The sequence below is a fragment of the Lepus europaeus genome, chromosome X (assembly GCF_033115175.1).
Source record: "Lepus europaeus isolate LE1 chromosome X, mLepTim1.pri, whole genome shotgun sequence".
Taxonomy (NCBI): domain Eukaryota; kingdom Metazoa; phylum Chordata; class Mammalia; order Lagomorpha; family Leporidae; genus Lepus; species Lepus europaeus.
Genome location: NC_084850.1, coordinates 32,937,196 through 32,953,445, shown reverse-complemented (window position 1 = coordinate 32,953,445; position 16,250 = coordinate 32,937,196). Strand labels below are relative to the sequence as shown.

Genomic DNA, 16,250 nt, shown 5'->3' with positions numbered 1-16,250 from the left:
CAGAGAATATAGACCAGAGAAAAGGAGATACAATCTTTACCATCTGTGTAGGTCCACTCTAATTGCGTCACACCAGAAAGTAATCCAAGTGGAACTTTAATTACACACTTGGTATGTCCTAGACAAGGTGTGAGCTAAACAAAGTTTTATGATCAGTTAAGTCATTCATTAGCTAAGTGGTACCCTGTTGGTGTAGGAATTATACATGCCAGACTTCTCCAGCACAGTCTTGTTTCAAAATATTCTGCCCCATGATCAGTTATCCTAATTTGCTTCAGTTAATATAGCCACAGTCCCTGTGAGGGATCCTTTTCTAACAAACCTTTTTTTATGTACTAAATGGTATTTATCCTTTCACTACACTTAAGTAAGTTTATATGAGAGTACTTCAAAAACTTCACAGGAAATGGAATTGAATGCTCATTTCAGTGCCAAAAACTTTTGAAATCCATGCATACATTTTTTATAATATGCATTTTCCATAAACTTTTTGAAGGCCTCTTGTACTCATGCATTTCAAAAAATTTTGTACCAAAATAAGCTTACCTTTTAATTCAATTTTCCAAGAACTTTTTGAAGTACTATTCCACAAATTTAGATTTCCATAAAATTTCCTATGCGCATTGCTTTATGATCCTTATATGTAGCTGATAATAGATGAGATAATTTCACTTATTTGAGATTTTAGGAGGGTACGTACAATGTGCCAGGCACTAGTAAGCACAATAAAACAGACAAAAATAAAGAGTATGAAAACAGTTCTACAAAGTAATTTATGCCTGTGCTGAGATACAATATGCACAAAGAGAAGGAAGAAATCTCAGCTTTGCATTATTCACTGATGATATGGTATGGATAATGTAACATTCTAGAACCTGCTGAGAAGAACTTTTCTGGTTTCTAAGTAAAAGCCCTTCAAATAAGACAAATATTTAAACAGATAGTTACAACTTTCAGATTTCCTTGCCTAGTACTAGTCACTTCAGAAGCTTGTACTGAATGAATCAGACAAAAAAGTCCACTTTAAAAATTGGTGTACAGTGTTTTTGATTTGGAAATAAAATTGTCTAAAGATTAAAATCCTGGTGCTTAATTTAATCTATATTTTATAAACACTTCCTTTTAGGGCATTTTTCAGAAGGGGGCAGTCTCATGAATTGGTCCTTAGAAGTTAAATAAAGTAGAAAATTAAATGGTTTTTATGGCATGGCTTAGAAAGGACTATAAAGATTGCTGACAATTTATGCAATCTTCTGGAAAGAAAACCACCACTATGTTGAGTTTGCACAGCACAACAAAAGACACAAAGATTCTTCTTCACGAAAGAACATATGGCCCCTGTTAGTCATACTTGATGATTCGCTTCTGAAAGAAAAGTAACATGAAAAATGTCAGAAAAGTAAATTGACAGTTGTAGAGACAACCATGTACTCACTCCCAATTGTATTTGCACATAATATATAGCAAAAGAACTCTCTCTAGGACTTTTAAAAAAATCAGGAATATTCTATATTCTACCAGTATTTGTCAGCCTTACAGAATGTGTCAGCTCATTTTAATCATACTTTGTTGATTTGTTTAATGAAAAACCATCTACCATTTCAAACTGCAGATAATCAAATCCCCTGTATTAAGTGACTGCATCCCTAGAAGAGCATAGCAATATATCCAAGGACAGAAAGTAAATATTCTTGCTTGAAAGAGATAGCATCATGGAGTATTGCCTATGAATTGTCAACATTATCAGATTTAAAACTCAATAACAATTGTAATTTGTTACAATGAAAAACCAGCTTTACTTTTCATGCCCCCCCCCGCCCCCCCAGGAAACAAAAACTGATTTATTGCTGGCCACAGGTCCTAGCTCACTAGAAACGTGGTCCGGACAGAAATGATTAATGTTCCCCTCAAAATTAATTTCAAGCTGTCTAACTTAACTATTTTCATTTTCCCCTAAGTAAACACTAGATCTGAATTTTCTATTATAAACAGCAATAACCCAGTCTTGCTTTAGTATATGCTGTTTCCTCTCCCATCTATATATGCCATCCCTTAACTTCACATTGTAAAAGACCTGGGCTTTTAGTAGTCACTCACTCAATGTGAAGCACAGTTTGGAGAGCAAGAGAGGGATTCCCTTGAGCCATTTCATCTTAATAATCCTAACACTTGCACACATGAGGTAAAAGGCATTTTCCTAGGATGAATCAAAGCCATGCTTACCAGAGAGATCTCTTGACTCAAATAATTAAAAGAGTGACTTCATAGAGCAAGAGGTGGCGATGAATGAAAATTATAAGGAACAGGCAAGTTTTGAGGATGTCACTCGTCATGCTATCTTGTTTTCCATGCATCTATTTCAGTATACATCTGCATTGACACACGATGCGATACTGGTCATAGCAGAAGCATTCCGCTACCTGAGGAGGCAGCGAGTGGATGTGTCCCGGAGAGGCAGTGCTGGGGATTGCTTAGCAAATCCTGCTGTGCCCTGGAGTCAAGGAATTGACATTGAGAGAGCTCTGAAAATGGTAAAAGACCACAGTGCGTCACTGCGGGGCCAGGGGTTGGGGGGCTTATAGAGACACCAAAAGATGAGACTTGGATCTTAAGAAAAGACATACTAAAAGGAGTAGGATTGGAGTCTATAGAATCTTGGCATGTGCAGATAGGATGAATATAGATATTTATTCACCCAAATCTAGAAATCTAAAAATAGGACATTCTTTTTAAAATAAAATCACATTATTTATTGGAAAGGCAGAGCAACAGATTGAGAAGGGGAGACACAGATCTTCCTTCTGCTGGTTCACTCCCCAAATGCCCACAACAACCAGGGCTGGGCCAGGCCAAAGCCAAGAACCAGGAACTCTAGCTTAGTCTTCCATGTGGATGGCAAAGGTCCAAGTACTTGGAGTCATTTTCCACTACTTTCCCTGGTGTATTAGCAGGGACCCAGATCGGAGGCAGAGCTGCTGGGATTCAACTCAGTACTCCAGTATGGGATACTGGCATCACAACCTGCTGCACCTCAACACAGGCTCCAAGCATTTCATTCCTGAAACTTGAAAAACGTGGGGCTGATGCTATGGAGTAGGGGGTAAAGCTGCTGCCTGCAACCCTGGCATCCCATATGGGTGCCGGTTCTAGTCCCGGCTGCTCCACTTTCGATCCAGCTCTTTGCTATGGCCTGGGAAAGCAGTAGAAGATGCCCCACATCTTTGGGCCCCTGCACCCACATGGGAGACCTGAAAGAAGCTCCTGGCTCCTGGCTTCAGATCAGCCCATCTCTTGCCATTGTGGCCATTTGGGGAGTGAACCAGCAGATGGAAGACCTTTCTCTGTCTTTCCCTCTCTCTCGTAAACTATGGCTTTCAAATAAATAAATAAATCTTTAAAAAGAAAATATCATAAAGAATTGAAAGAAAAATTTTTTAAAACTTGAAAAATGGCAAATTCAGAGCAAATGTATGTTCGTTTCTGTACTGTACTATGGATAGTAACAGAATTCAGTACCCTCAAAAGTTATGGACTAAATGTGTAAATAGTTCCAAAAAATTTCAAACTTTCTAGAAAGATGGTGTTTCATACAGAGATTGGGATATTGTGTGAGACGTTCCTAGTTTCACAACAGACATTTAAAAGAACAACAGCATCCTCTGGCTCATCAGACAAATCATTAGCCTGGATAGAGTGCGGAACTGAGCCAGCATGGTAGTATTAATGTTGCCAAAAAGAACACTTATACTGTTCTACAAGAAGAAATGCAGGAACATGATACATTTGTAGGCCTACTTAAGAGCCTTTTGCCCAATGCCTCAAAGAAAATGCCTGTAGAAAAGTACAAGGAATCAATGGAAAGACAGTCAAATAGGTCACTTGTTTTTACTATTTACTGGGTAGGGGATCATTTAAGGCTTCAAGCAGTGTCTTTTGAACAGATTCCATTATTTACACTAGGAGCAGCATCACCCATTCATTGCACTTTTCCAAGCAAGAGCTCTTTCCTGAATATTTTGCTTTATGCCTTCCTCATGTGCCTGCATACATTAAAATGAGCCTTCAAGAATACAAGAAATGCTTATTTTTCCTTATTTAATTATCCTGATGTTTGGGACATCCAAATAAACAAAAAAATAGGCCATGATAAGATAATTCAGTGTATAACCCAGCAATGAGGAATTTGTAACAGCCTCATAGCGTACATCATTCTGTGTAGTTGGCTCACTTACTGCTGTCTTCAATTTGCCAAGTTGGAAGCATTCAATCAAAAGGGGTTAGTAGCCCCTGTGTCTCTCTCCAAGAAAGAGATATGACTCATTCTCCCATCATGCAGATTTTGATGTCATTATGTCAGTTCCCTAACAAATGCCCTAAGTGTAGTTTTATGGAGGTAGCACTACACAATTTTGAAGAGTAGTTAATTAAATTCAACCTTCACAGCAGTTACAAGATTTGTATTGTCAGGTGAAACATAATGATGAGTGAGATAGAAAACTCCCTCAGAATGAATCAGAAGGATTTTTCATCAACAAAATCTCAAGGGACAGGAGCCAGCATCTCCAAATGACTTGCCATGTATGACACAAACAACCACCTTCCGCAAATAAAGAACTGGCTACCAGAATGAAAGACAAGAAATTAATTTGGCTAGAAATAATTAGATTGGTCACAGTATTGCAAAGGAAAATTTCTGCACATCTAACTCACTGATAAAGCTCAAGCTATAAGGCAGATAAGTAACTTTGCTCTCCAGGCCTCCACACACAACTAAAAGGATGGTTTACCTCTTTTACAGGACCCCTCCTCCTATTGCTCTAGAAAAACTAGAAAGCATCAACCCTTTCCCAAAGCAGACACTAGAATTGCACAGGGACTGGGAGGGAGTCTAAAGTGCTAAGTGTTTTATTATATTAAAAGAATTCCCATTTTATCTGAGTTCATTAAAGTAAAATTGTAGAACATAAAGGCATTCCTCATTGTGACTATCACGTTGTTGTTTCTCAATAAGTCATTCTCTTCATTCAAAGAAATCTGCCAAACAAAATTACTGTCTGATAGGGGTTCCTAAGGGACCTGTGCTAATGAATAAAACAAGACATCATTTATTGACTAAATATTTATTGATCACCTATAACTATGTATCAGGCTCCATATTAATATATGAACACGAGAAAAGATGAGGGAGTCCACATTTAAATTGCAATATATAAACAAGTGCTTAGAAATATTTGAAAGCCACTTGCAGATTGGATAATCATTCTCTCCACAATCTGCAAGTATTGCCAAGATCAGCTTTAGCCCTTGTCTGCTGAAATATCTGTCCCAAATTTAAAGTCATTGAAACTTGTTCAATAAACATGTATTGAGCACCTGCCCTATCCCAGTCACTATATTATTTGCTGAAAGCACAGAAAAAGAATGTCTCTCATCTTGAGATGTTGTCAGTCTAGCAAAAGAGTTGGAAATAGAGAGGAGGTTAGAATATTCTGCTTAAGACCTATACAGGGTGTTAAGAATTAAAGAAGGGATCCCAGATGGGACTGTAGGAAACTGTCACTGACATTCAATGCCAGACCACATCTTTAAAAGCAGATTCCTCTCTTAGTGATAGTCCAATTCTACTTCTACCCATTAACCATTAAAATCATGGGGTCTGGAATCTCTTGGATATATTTTGCCTGTCCAGTTCATACAGCATATTCAGATAGGCTGGATCTTTAGAAATATATTATTTTTTAATTTTATTGATTTTCATTTTATTTTAAAGTCAGGGAGAGAGAGAGAGAGAAAAGGGCAGGGGAAGTCTTGCATCCACTGGTTCACTTCCAGGATGGCCACAAGAGCTCTGGCTGGGCCAGATGGAAACCAGAAGGGGCCCAAGTACTTGACCCATCACCTTCTGCCCCTAAGGGAGGGCATTAGCAAGAAGCTGGAATCAGAAGTAGAACCAGGATTTGAACCCAGGACCTCTGATATAGGATACAGATGTCCCAAATGGCCTCTTAACTGCTGTACCAAACACCTACCCATAGAAATATACAATTGTTAATGAGACTTGAATCCCTTGCTATTTCCACTAATGAAGAATTTCCTTAATGAACTCCTTTGCCATTGTCTCTGCCCTAATTCCTCTCCAAGAATTCAATGCTCAAAATGGAGTATAAAGAGTTCCTCACAGCATGCATTGGTCCCATCCTACTGGATAAGTAATTTGTATCTCAATCAAAAGTCCTTTTATTTAGAAGTATGATGTCACTTTCTCTGCAAGCCTATGCTGACAATAGGACTTAGGTTGGTTCGCTCAGCTGGGCAATTATCTTGCTTCCAGTTAGTTATGTTGGAGAATTTCTCCTTCAACAGGAACAGGTTCCTACTAATGATGTGCAAAACCCCTTCTCCTTAAAAAGATGGTTCCTAATATTTAACATCAATTTTCCCTTCTACATCACAAGCCCATTTACCTCTGTTTGACAGCTTGTTGTTTTCTGTGAGGGAAAAAGTATTCCATTCTTTCTTTCATTCAGGATAATGAGAAATTCTTTTTCTTTGAAGCAAAATCTTTGACCCTTATTCAACAGATAAGTAATGCAAGGGGTTAGCAATGATGACATATTTAGACAGGGTCTTTCATCCAGTGTTCTATACCATAAAATAGGTAAGGAAAGCTCTCCTCCCAGCAGAAATGCCTTCCTATTAGTTCAAAATACTAGGCCTACATCTATGAAAAATTGTGGCATACATGAAATCTGTATTTAATATCCCAAAAAGGTATTAAGGCTTCCAGAATCTCTTTCTTGTCTAGTGCACCATATACCTGGTCCATTAGACTTGAAAAATCTCATCAGTCTTTGGGTTGTTCTTCAATGGCTTAGCTCTCTGCTACATGTCTGTAGCCAGGCAGAAGTTCAATAAGAGGGCAAACTCATTTCTATTGTTCTAGTAGCTGGCAAATGTGTAACTCTCTCAAAAAAGTAACTAAATTAACTTTTATTAATAATAATAATGAATATAGCTAGGATGTATTGCAGTGCTGACTACTTGCCAGACACTGTTCTCAACACTATATATGTATAACTCTTTTAATCCTTCCCAAAAGTCTGAGGGGTAGTTACTTCTAGTGCATATCACTTTAAAGATTAGGCCACAGAGGTTTTAAAAATGCATTAAGGAATATGGCTAAAGTCTTCCAGTTGGTAAGTGATAAAGCTAGGAAATGAATCCAGGAGGCCCAGAGCCCAAGTTACTGAAACCAGATCATGTTCAGGTATCAGGGATACTAACATAAGACACACCATGGTTCCTAAGAAGCTCACAGTTTAGTAAAATGCATTAGCTTGGAGTAGCCTGAAGAATCTTCAGAAAGAACTAATGGAAATTTCAGGGCCTTGAATAAGTGGTGGTAGCATTGTCACCATATAGGTAACTGCCTCTCACTCAAAACTTCTTAACTTTTTCAAAGCCATACCAAGAAAATACTGTGAATGAAATGAAGAGCTGTATAGACTTGATCTGGTGGATAGAGCTCAATGACTCAAGATAAAAGTTCCCAAAGATTTCAAGATCTGACATTGAACCTCATCCCAGAGACCTACAAGGCAATAATGAGATGCTATTTAAAAATTTTACACTTTTCCCTTTTTACCAGGTACAAGTACAAGGAATGACTGGAAACATCCAATTTGACACTTACGGACGTAGGACAAATTATACCATAGATGTGTATGAAATGAAAGTCACTGGTTCTCGAAAAGTAAGTAACCAAAATGGACATCCAAAGAAAAAGTCTTTTCAAGGTTGACAGCACTCAAATGCAAGAAAATAGATATCAGGAAGCACACACAAAGCAAATGCCCACACATCATTTTTGCTTTTCTATTTGGTGATAAGTGTAAGAAGATATGATATGCACAGAGTTTTTTTGGTAATAAAAATGGTGCAGCCATAAAATTTTTGGAAGTTTAATCTTTTATTTGTGGTTCTAATCATTGCATATTTATTAATAATATGTATTATTATTACACAATTTAATATGCATAGTTAATCTATAGGGTTTTTTTAACTTTTATTTAATAAACATAAATTTCCAAGGTACAGCTTTTGGATTGATTACAGTGGCTTTTCCCCCCATAACTTCCATCCCACCCTCAACCCTCCCAACTCCCACTCCCTCTCCCATTCCATTCACATCAAGATTCATTTTCAATTATCTTTATATACAGAAGATCAATTTAGTATATACTAAGTAAAGATTTCAACATTTTGCACCCACACAGACACACAAAGTATACAATACTGTTTGAGTACTAGTTATAGCATTAATTCACATTGGACAACACATTAAGTACAGAGATTCTACATGGGGAGTAAGTACAGAGTGACTCCTGTTATTGACTTAACAATTGACACTCTTGTTTATGGCATCAATAGTAACCCGAGGCTCTTGTCATGGGTTTCCAAGGCTATGGAAGCCTCTTGAGTTTGCCAACTCCAATCTTATTTAGACAAGGTCATAGTCAAAGTGGAAGTTCTCTCCTCCCTTCAGAGAAAGGTACCTCCTTCTTTGATGACCTGTTCTTTCCACTGGGATCTCACTTGCAGAGATCTTTCATTTAGGTCTTCTTTTTTTCCAGAGTGTCTTGGCTTTCCATGCCTAAAATACTCTCATGGACTCTTGAGCCAGATCTGAATGCCTTAAGGGCTGATTTTGAGGCCAGAGTGCTGTTTAGCACATCTGCCATTCTATGAGTCTGCTGTGTATCCTGCTTCCCATGTTGGATCATTCTCTTTTTAATTCTATCAGTTAGTATTAGCAGACACTAGTCTTGTTTATGTGATCCCTTTGACTCTTAATCCTATCATTATGATCAATTATGAACTGAAACTGATCACTTTGACTAGCGAGATGGCATTGGTACATGCCAACTTGATGGGATTGTATTGGAATCCCCTGGCACATTTCTAACTCTACCATTTGGGGCATGTCCCAAATTATACATCTCTTCCCTCTCTTATTCCCACTCATATTTAACAGGGATCACTTTTCAGTTAAATTTAAACACCTAAGAATAATTGTGTGTTAATTAAAGAGTTCAACCAATAGTATTAAGTAGAACAAAAAAATACTAAAAGGGATAAAGTATTAAGTTGTTCATCGACAGTCAGGACAAGGGCTGATCAAGTCATTGTTTCTTATAGTGTCCGTTTCACTTCAACAGGTTTCCTTTTTGGTGCTCGGTTAGTTGTCACCAATCAGGGAGAACATATGATATTTGTCCCTTTGGGACTGGCTTATTCCACTTAGCATGATGTATTCCAGATTCCTCCATTTTGTTGCAAATGACAGGACTTCATTGTTTTCTACTGCTGTATAGTATTCTATAGAGTACATGTCCCATAATTTCTTTATCCAGTCTATTGTTGATGGACATTTAGGTTGATTCCAGGACTTAGCTATTGTGAATTGAGCTGCAATATACATTAAGGTTCAGACAGCTTTTTTATTTGCCAATTTAATTTCCTTTGGGTAAATTCCAACAATTTTAAAGGAAGGATTTCTCTCAGAGGCTAGTCCTATAAAAGTGACAGAATCAAGTTATAAATAGCTTCCTGCAATAAATAAAAATAATCACAAATGTTAATGTGTAGTTCAATGTGAATTAATGATATGACTAGTGCTCAAACAGTATTTTGCACTTTGTGTTCTGTGTGGGGGCAAACTGATGAAATCTTTACTTAACATATACTAAATTGATCTTCTGTATATAAAGAGAATTGAAAATGAATGTTGATGTGAATGGAATGGGAGAGGGAGTGGGAGATGGGAGGGTTGCGGGTGGGAGGGAAGTTATGGGGGGGGGGAGCCATTGTAATCCATAAACTGTACTTTGGAAATTTATATCTACTAAATAAAAGTAAAAAAATCACAAATGTTATAATATGTTGTTATTTAATTAGAATCTTCCAGAATATGTAAGATTTTAGCAAAAGAATTGAAAAATAGTTATCTTTCCACTTTGTCAACTCACCTATCAAATGGACTCTGGATAAAGTACCTTTATCTACAGCTGAATTCCATATGACCACTCTACTTCTATCACACTAAGGGTTGAGTTAGACATGAAGTGGCAATTTAATATGCATCTGATAAAACCCCTCAGAACATAAAATATATGTGTGCCATTTCTACAAGATACTCACTGGTTTCCCAGTCATCCTTCATCTCCCAGCAAATAACCCTACAGTGAGACAAATTATTTAATAAAACATAAGCAAGGGTGAGGTAGAAATGGGAACTCCCAAGATGAAGGAACAGTGCATCTGTGTGTGTCAGTGATGAGGTACTGCTGGGAGTGGAAAGACAGAGGGAGATAGATGAATCCTTATAAAGGTCAAAATGCTTTAAAAAAAAAAAAAGTTCCATTCTACAAGAGCACTTGAATTTTTTGCAGTACTTTTTGAGTGAAAAATACGCATCCAGGTCAAACATGTGCTTTTTCTAGGCTGGCTACTGGAATGAATATGAAAGGTTTGTGCCTTTCTCAGATCAGCAAATCAGCAATGACAGTGCATCAGCAGAGAATCGGACCATAGTGGTGACTACCATTCTGGTAAGTGTGGACAGAGGTAAGCAGGCTTTCCATTCAGCAAGATTGCTGTATTCTGAAAAGCATTATTCAGCAGCAGGAAAGACTGAAAGCTCAAGCAGTGAGAACTTCCAACAGGACATCTCAGGAACCCCTTGCCATGACAAGAACGGGATGTCATTTTTTAAAAGAAGCAAAGAAAGAAAAAGAATATGAATTTGGAGCAGTTACAAAGATAATTCTCCTCTTTTTACCTCCTCACCCCATACATCTGATATTTCTGGACTTGAAATCTAATTCATTGTGAAGGAGGCAGCACTGTGTGGAGGACAGAGCAGATCATGGTTCTGATAATAGGTCTACCACTACCTTATATAACTCTGGAAGTTCCAACTTCTCTGACCCTCATGTTGTTGTTGTTGTTGTTGTTGTTGTTTAATTTATGGAATGGGTAGAATAATAATCTCCTACCTATGTCACAAGACCATTTCAAGGTACAATTTACCACATAAACATTGTCTGCAAGATTCAAAGTGCTATTAAAATGTGAGATAGTATTTTAATTTATTTTTTTCCAAAAGCTGATTTGTTTTACTGAATGAAGTACAACCCTGGCTTAAATAAGTATACCACTAGGTGTGAAATTGTGATTAACTGAATGAAACTTAGCTCTATTTGACCTTTCATTTAAATATACATAGCAAATACTCACTTTGTCCAAGGTACTGTAGTGGGCCCTAGGGATAGAAAAAACATGTAAGCTACAAACTTTGACCTCAGAGATCACAGTGTTTCCCCAGAGCTTGTCTGGGCTGCTTCTGGATCAAACCTGGAAAATTCTGAGAAATCAAAGGCAGTTCACTTTCATGTAACTAAGGGAAATACCTCTGCCCAATTGGACTAAATCAAAGACTTTACAGGCAAAAACTGATGCCTCTTTCAAACTCCGAAAAAGAACTTAAATCCTCCTCTACTTCCCTGAATCATCAGGTAGGAACTGCAAGGAATATGTGACCCAATGAATTGTCAGTTGAGGCTCATCTGCCTATTAAGTTAAACATTTTCAAGGCACTTTTCATACACCAAACCTCAATAGACACAAAGGGGAAAGTATTAATTTTATTATCTCTTAGAAAAATATTTAAGTAATCCTTTGATCTTCCTTTTGGTCCCAAAGGAATCACCATATGTAATGTATAAGAAGAACCATGAGCAACTGGAAGGAAATGAACGATATGAGGGCTATTGTGTAGACTTAGCCTATGAAATAGCTAAACATGTAAGGATCAAATACAAATTGTCTATTGTCGGCGACGGGAAATATGGCGCCAGGGATCCAGAGACTAAAATATGGAACGGCATGGTTGGGGAACTTGTCTACGGAGTAAGTTTATATTCAACTGTGCTATCATTTATTTCTGTGCTTTCTGATGAACAAAGATAGATGGTTCAGTTTTCAAGTGCATCACATATCCAAGTGTACAGTTTTCATATAGGCTGCAAAAAAACATTCTATTCAACAGTTGAATGTTGTAAAGGCAGGGTGTCAATGTCATCCTTTGGGCAACAGGATTATTTTACTCAAAGGAAAGTAGAAGTGGGGAATTTTATTTGGCAACATTCAGCACAGCCTGCCTTCTATTGAAACCCTGTTCCTTCTGTGTTCTGTGTCTCAGGCAGCAAAGTCACCACCCACATAGTTGCCTAAACAACGTTGCCCAAGCAACCCCATCATCTTTCCTTATTGTTACCCTCATACCTAATCAGTTACCAAATCCTACAAATCTTACTCTGAAGTCTTTAAAACCCAGACACACTCTTCATCCTAGCCATCATTATCTTAGTTAAGGTTCTTACCATTTGTCAGGTACTGAACTGGTTTTTTTCCTGCCTCTGTTCTTACCTGGCAAGTCAAATTTCCACATTACTATAATTTCCCACTTTAAAAAGTCAAGGATAAAATTCAAATTCCTCCACATAGCAAATAAGGCACTTCATAATCTAGCACCCGCCTACCCCTCTAGCTTCATCTTGTACTCTTTCCCCTCCACACTCAATGTTCCAGCTATAGCAAAGTATGTACTGTTCCCTGAAGATGCTGAGCTCTCACTTACAGCATGCCTGGAATTACTTTTGCCTCTCTTCCGCCAACTACCACCACCTACTGGTCCTCCAGAAGTCAGGGGTGGGACCTTTTTCAGGAAACCTTCCCTAATCCTATCTACTTGCCTGCAGTCTGAGTTAGATGTCCCTGATTTTTGCCTCCTTACAGTGCTGTTTGCATTCATATAGTACTTCTGAACCTGTACTGGTCACCTGCCCTATTAGATAAACTATGAATTTCTTGAGGACAGAAGACATATCTGATTCATTTCAATATCCCCATGCTTAGAGCATAGAAGTTCAAGAATTACTTTTCAAAAAGATGAATCAATAAATGAATAGGATGGCTCCACCCAAGGCTGGCCATGGGCCAAGCACAAAAGATAACTAGGGTGTTTAAGAAGAGTATAATGGTATCTTTAGAGTTCTTCAGTAGCTTAGTTTTAAGTTGGGCTTTGATTGAGAATGCCAGATATTCAGCAGCTCCATGAGGCATATGGAGATAAGCAGAACTGGATATAAAAACAGCCCATCAAGTGAACCAATTGCTAACTAAAATGCAGGTAGTATTGACAGAGACTTAGTTCTAATAGAGATGCATTATTTGCAATGATCAGTCCCTGTCTAGAAAACAAATAAGGGGAAGACAGAGGAATCTAATGGGTAGAGATACTGAGAAATCCCATCTGACAGGAAGCAAAGATCAAAGTTATCTGTTGGATAGTGCTCAAAATGGGAACAAGCAAGAATAAGATATAGCTCTCTAATCCTAAGAGAGTAGTAGGGTCATGAAGTAAGATTTTAGAACTGACCTTTGGGAACAAGCACAAATCTAGAAACTCATTTCTAAAAATAAGGGCATAGAAAGGTAACTAAGGCTGGGGCCGGCACCATGGCTCACTTGGCTAATCCTCCACCTGCAGCACCGGCATCCCATATGGGCGCCGGGCTCTAGTCCCAGTTGCTCCTCTTCCAGGCCAGCTCTCTGCTGTGGCCCAGGAAGGCAGTGGAGGATGGCCCAAGTGCTTGGGCCCTGCACCCGCATGGGAGACCAGGAAGAAGCACCTGGCTCCTGGCTTCGAATCAGCGCAGTGCCGGCCGTAGCGGCCAGAAGGAAGGCCTTTCTCTCTGTCTCTCTCTCATTGTCTATAACTCTACCTGTCAAATAAAAATAAATAAATAAATAAAATTTTTAAAAAGGTAATTAAGGCTTAAAATGAGGATGGACCCCAGGTATCAAAACCAAGCCACCATCCTGTAGTCAGACAAGCAGCAAGGCAACTTGAATCTGAGCCCCCTTCTATGGAGTAGAGTCAATCATCTCCTGTCTTAGGTCAAGATTAATCCTGGGAAGTGGGATAGGTTGAGTTGTAGATGAGATTTGAGTGAAACCATCAGTGAAAAAGAAGATAATTTCTAATGGCAGAGAGATCTGAGCGAGGAGCAGAGTACATGACATGATTTGTGAGGACTGAGAGACTCCAAATCATCTTGACACAATTCTAACCTCTTATTTTACAAGTTGTTAATAGGTCTTCTGTTTTCTGTCCCTCTTCTCCCCAATATCCAGTTCCCAAAAGCTTTTGTCTTGCTTACAGTTCTCCCCTGCTTTTAGCACATTATCTGATACATAGTAAATGCTCATTTTTTTGCTTTAATGAATCAGTCCCTGGCATACAGTAATTGCCTAGACAATACTCATCAATTTAAGTTCATGGTGGGAAATAATCCTATAATATTTTTATTATACATTATTATTAGCTACCATCTGACACATAATTACTGGTTGCCAGATACTGTACTAAGTGCTTAACTATAGGCATTATATAACTTAATCCTCAAAACATGTCTCTGAGGAATGTACCCTTTATTAACCTCATTCTACATGTAAGAAAATTGAGGCTAAAAGGTGAAGTCACATGCCAAACACCAAAGATCTTGAAATGACTATCTTAGCCCATTCAGGCTGCTATAACAAAATACCAAAAATTGGGGGCACACATTTGATCTAACAGTTAAGATGTCGATTAAGACTCCTGTATCCCATATCTGAGTGCCTGATTTTGAGACCTGCTACCAGGTGCTGACACCAGCTCCCTGCTGATGCAGACCTGGGAGACTAGGGTGATAGTTTAAGTAGTTGGGTTCCTGCCAATTACATCAGAGACCTGGACTGAGTCCCCAGCTCACGGCTTTGACCTCAGCCAGCATCAGCCTTTGTAGGAATTTGGGGAATGAACCAATGGTTAGGAGCTCTTTCTCCCTGTATATCTGTTTCTCTGTCTCTCAAATAAATGTTTTAATACTAAAAATTGGGTAGCTTATTAAAAGAGAGAGAGGGAGAGAGAGAGAGAGAGAGAGAGAGAAACTTCTCTCACAGTTCCAAATGCTGGGAAGTCCAAAATCAAGGCAAACTTAGTGTCTGGTGAGGGCCCACTTTCTGGCTCATGATGACACCTTCTTGGTGTGTCCTCACTTAGTGGAAAGGGTGAGGGTCTCTCTTGGGTCTCTTTTATAAGGGCACTGATCCCATTCATAAGAGCTCTGCCCCATGACCTAATCACTTTCCAGAGGCCCCACTTCCTATCACCTTAGATGTTAGAATTTCAACATATCAATAGAATTCCAGAGAACATTCAGACCACATCAGGGGTACAATATTTTGCACCCAGATCTTTGATTATGAAGTGGGTGCTGTTTAACCATCACACTATACCAGCCAATAGACACAGTATGGTTTCAGGACCATCCCATCCTGAAAGATAGTCTAAACTTACTAGAAAAGCCTTTGATACCTTAGCATTCTGGAGAAAAGATTGTTTGGCCACAGCAGTGCAGCAAGAAATTGACAGTGTCCATTTCTTTTGGCCCAGGGTATCTGACATGAGCTATAGCATGAGCTGTACCAGCTCTTCACATCGGAATGTCCAGAGTTCTCAAAAGAAAACCTGTCATGCTTTCTAAACAGATCAATGCCCTCCTGGCATTCAGCAAGACATTAGACATAGTGATATAGAGCAAGACAGATTTCCTGACATTGTTCAAAGATCAGTTTTCTCACTGGGTTTTGGTTTCTCCTCTGGCATGTCATCAGCACTGCACTCATTCAATTTCCACATGGTTGTTCCCCTTTCCAATTCCCTCATTTTTTGTGAGTGAAAGAGTTTGAGAACTAGAATGGCTTATTTGTTTTTGTAATTTAGATGTCATCTCTGCACTTCTGAATAGTTAAACATTCTCCTGGAGGAATCTACTCATCTTGTCCCCGTAGTTCTTTCTACTAAAGACAAAAGCAAAATAGCCAGGGAAGGCTCTTTTAGAAATGTCCTTCTCTCTCCCGTGAACTACAAGTTTCTGATACTTTCTGAGCTTGCCACACAAGATGATTTCAGAGACCTGACAGAAAACAAACCCATTGAAATGGACTGCCAAATTCAACTTTCCTCTAAAACCCATGGTTATGAAAAATAGACATTCTTATCCTGCTTGAAGTAATAGCTGTTAGGGAAGATGATCTCATAAGCTAAATGTATCTTCATCTTCATTTAGAAGTTTTAATCT

At 38.5% G+C, this 16,250-nt stretch overlaps 1 protein-coding gene across 2 annotated transcripts in view; it reads left to right on the top strand.

Annotated features, from left to right (window-relative positions):
* The window catches only part of GRIA3 (glutamate ionotropic receptor AMPA type subunit 3), a 308,553-nt gene that overhangs the window by 223,213 nt on the left and 69,090 nt on the right, over positions 1-16,250 (top strand). For both annotated transcript variants that reach the window (XM_062182985.1, XM_062182986.1), the window contains exons 7-10: positions 2,364-2,531; positions 7,649-7,753; positions 10,503-10,610; positions 11,764-11,970. In XM_062182985.1, the coding sequence (XP_062038969.1) occupies positions 2,364-2,531; positions 7,649-7,753; positions 10,503-10,610; positions 11,764-11,970 (588 nt within the window). The remainder of the gene's footprint in view (positions 1-2,363; positions 2,532-7,648; positions 7,754-10,502; positions 10,611-11,763; positions 11,971-16,250) is intronic.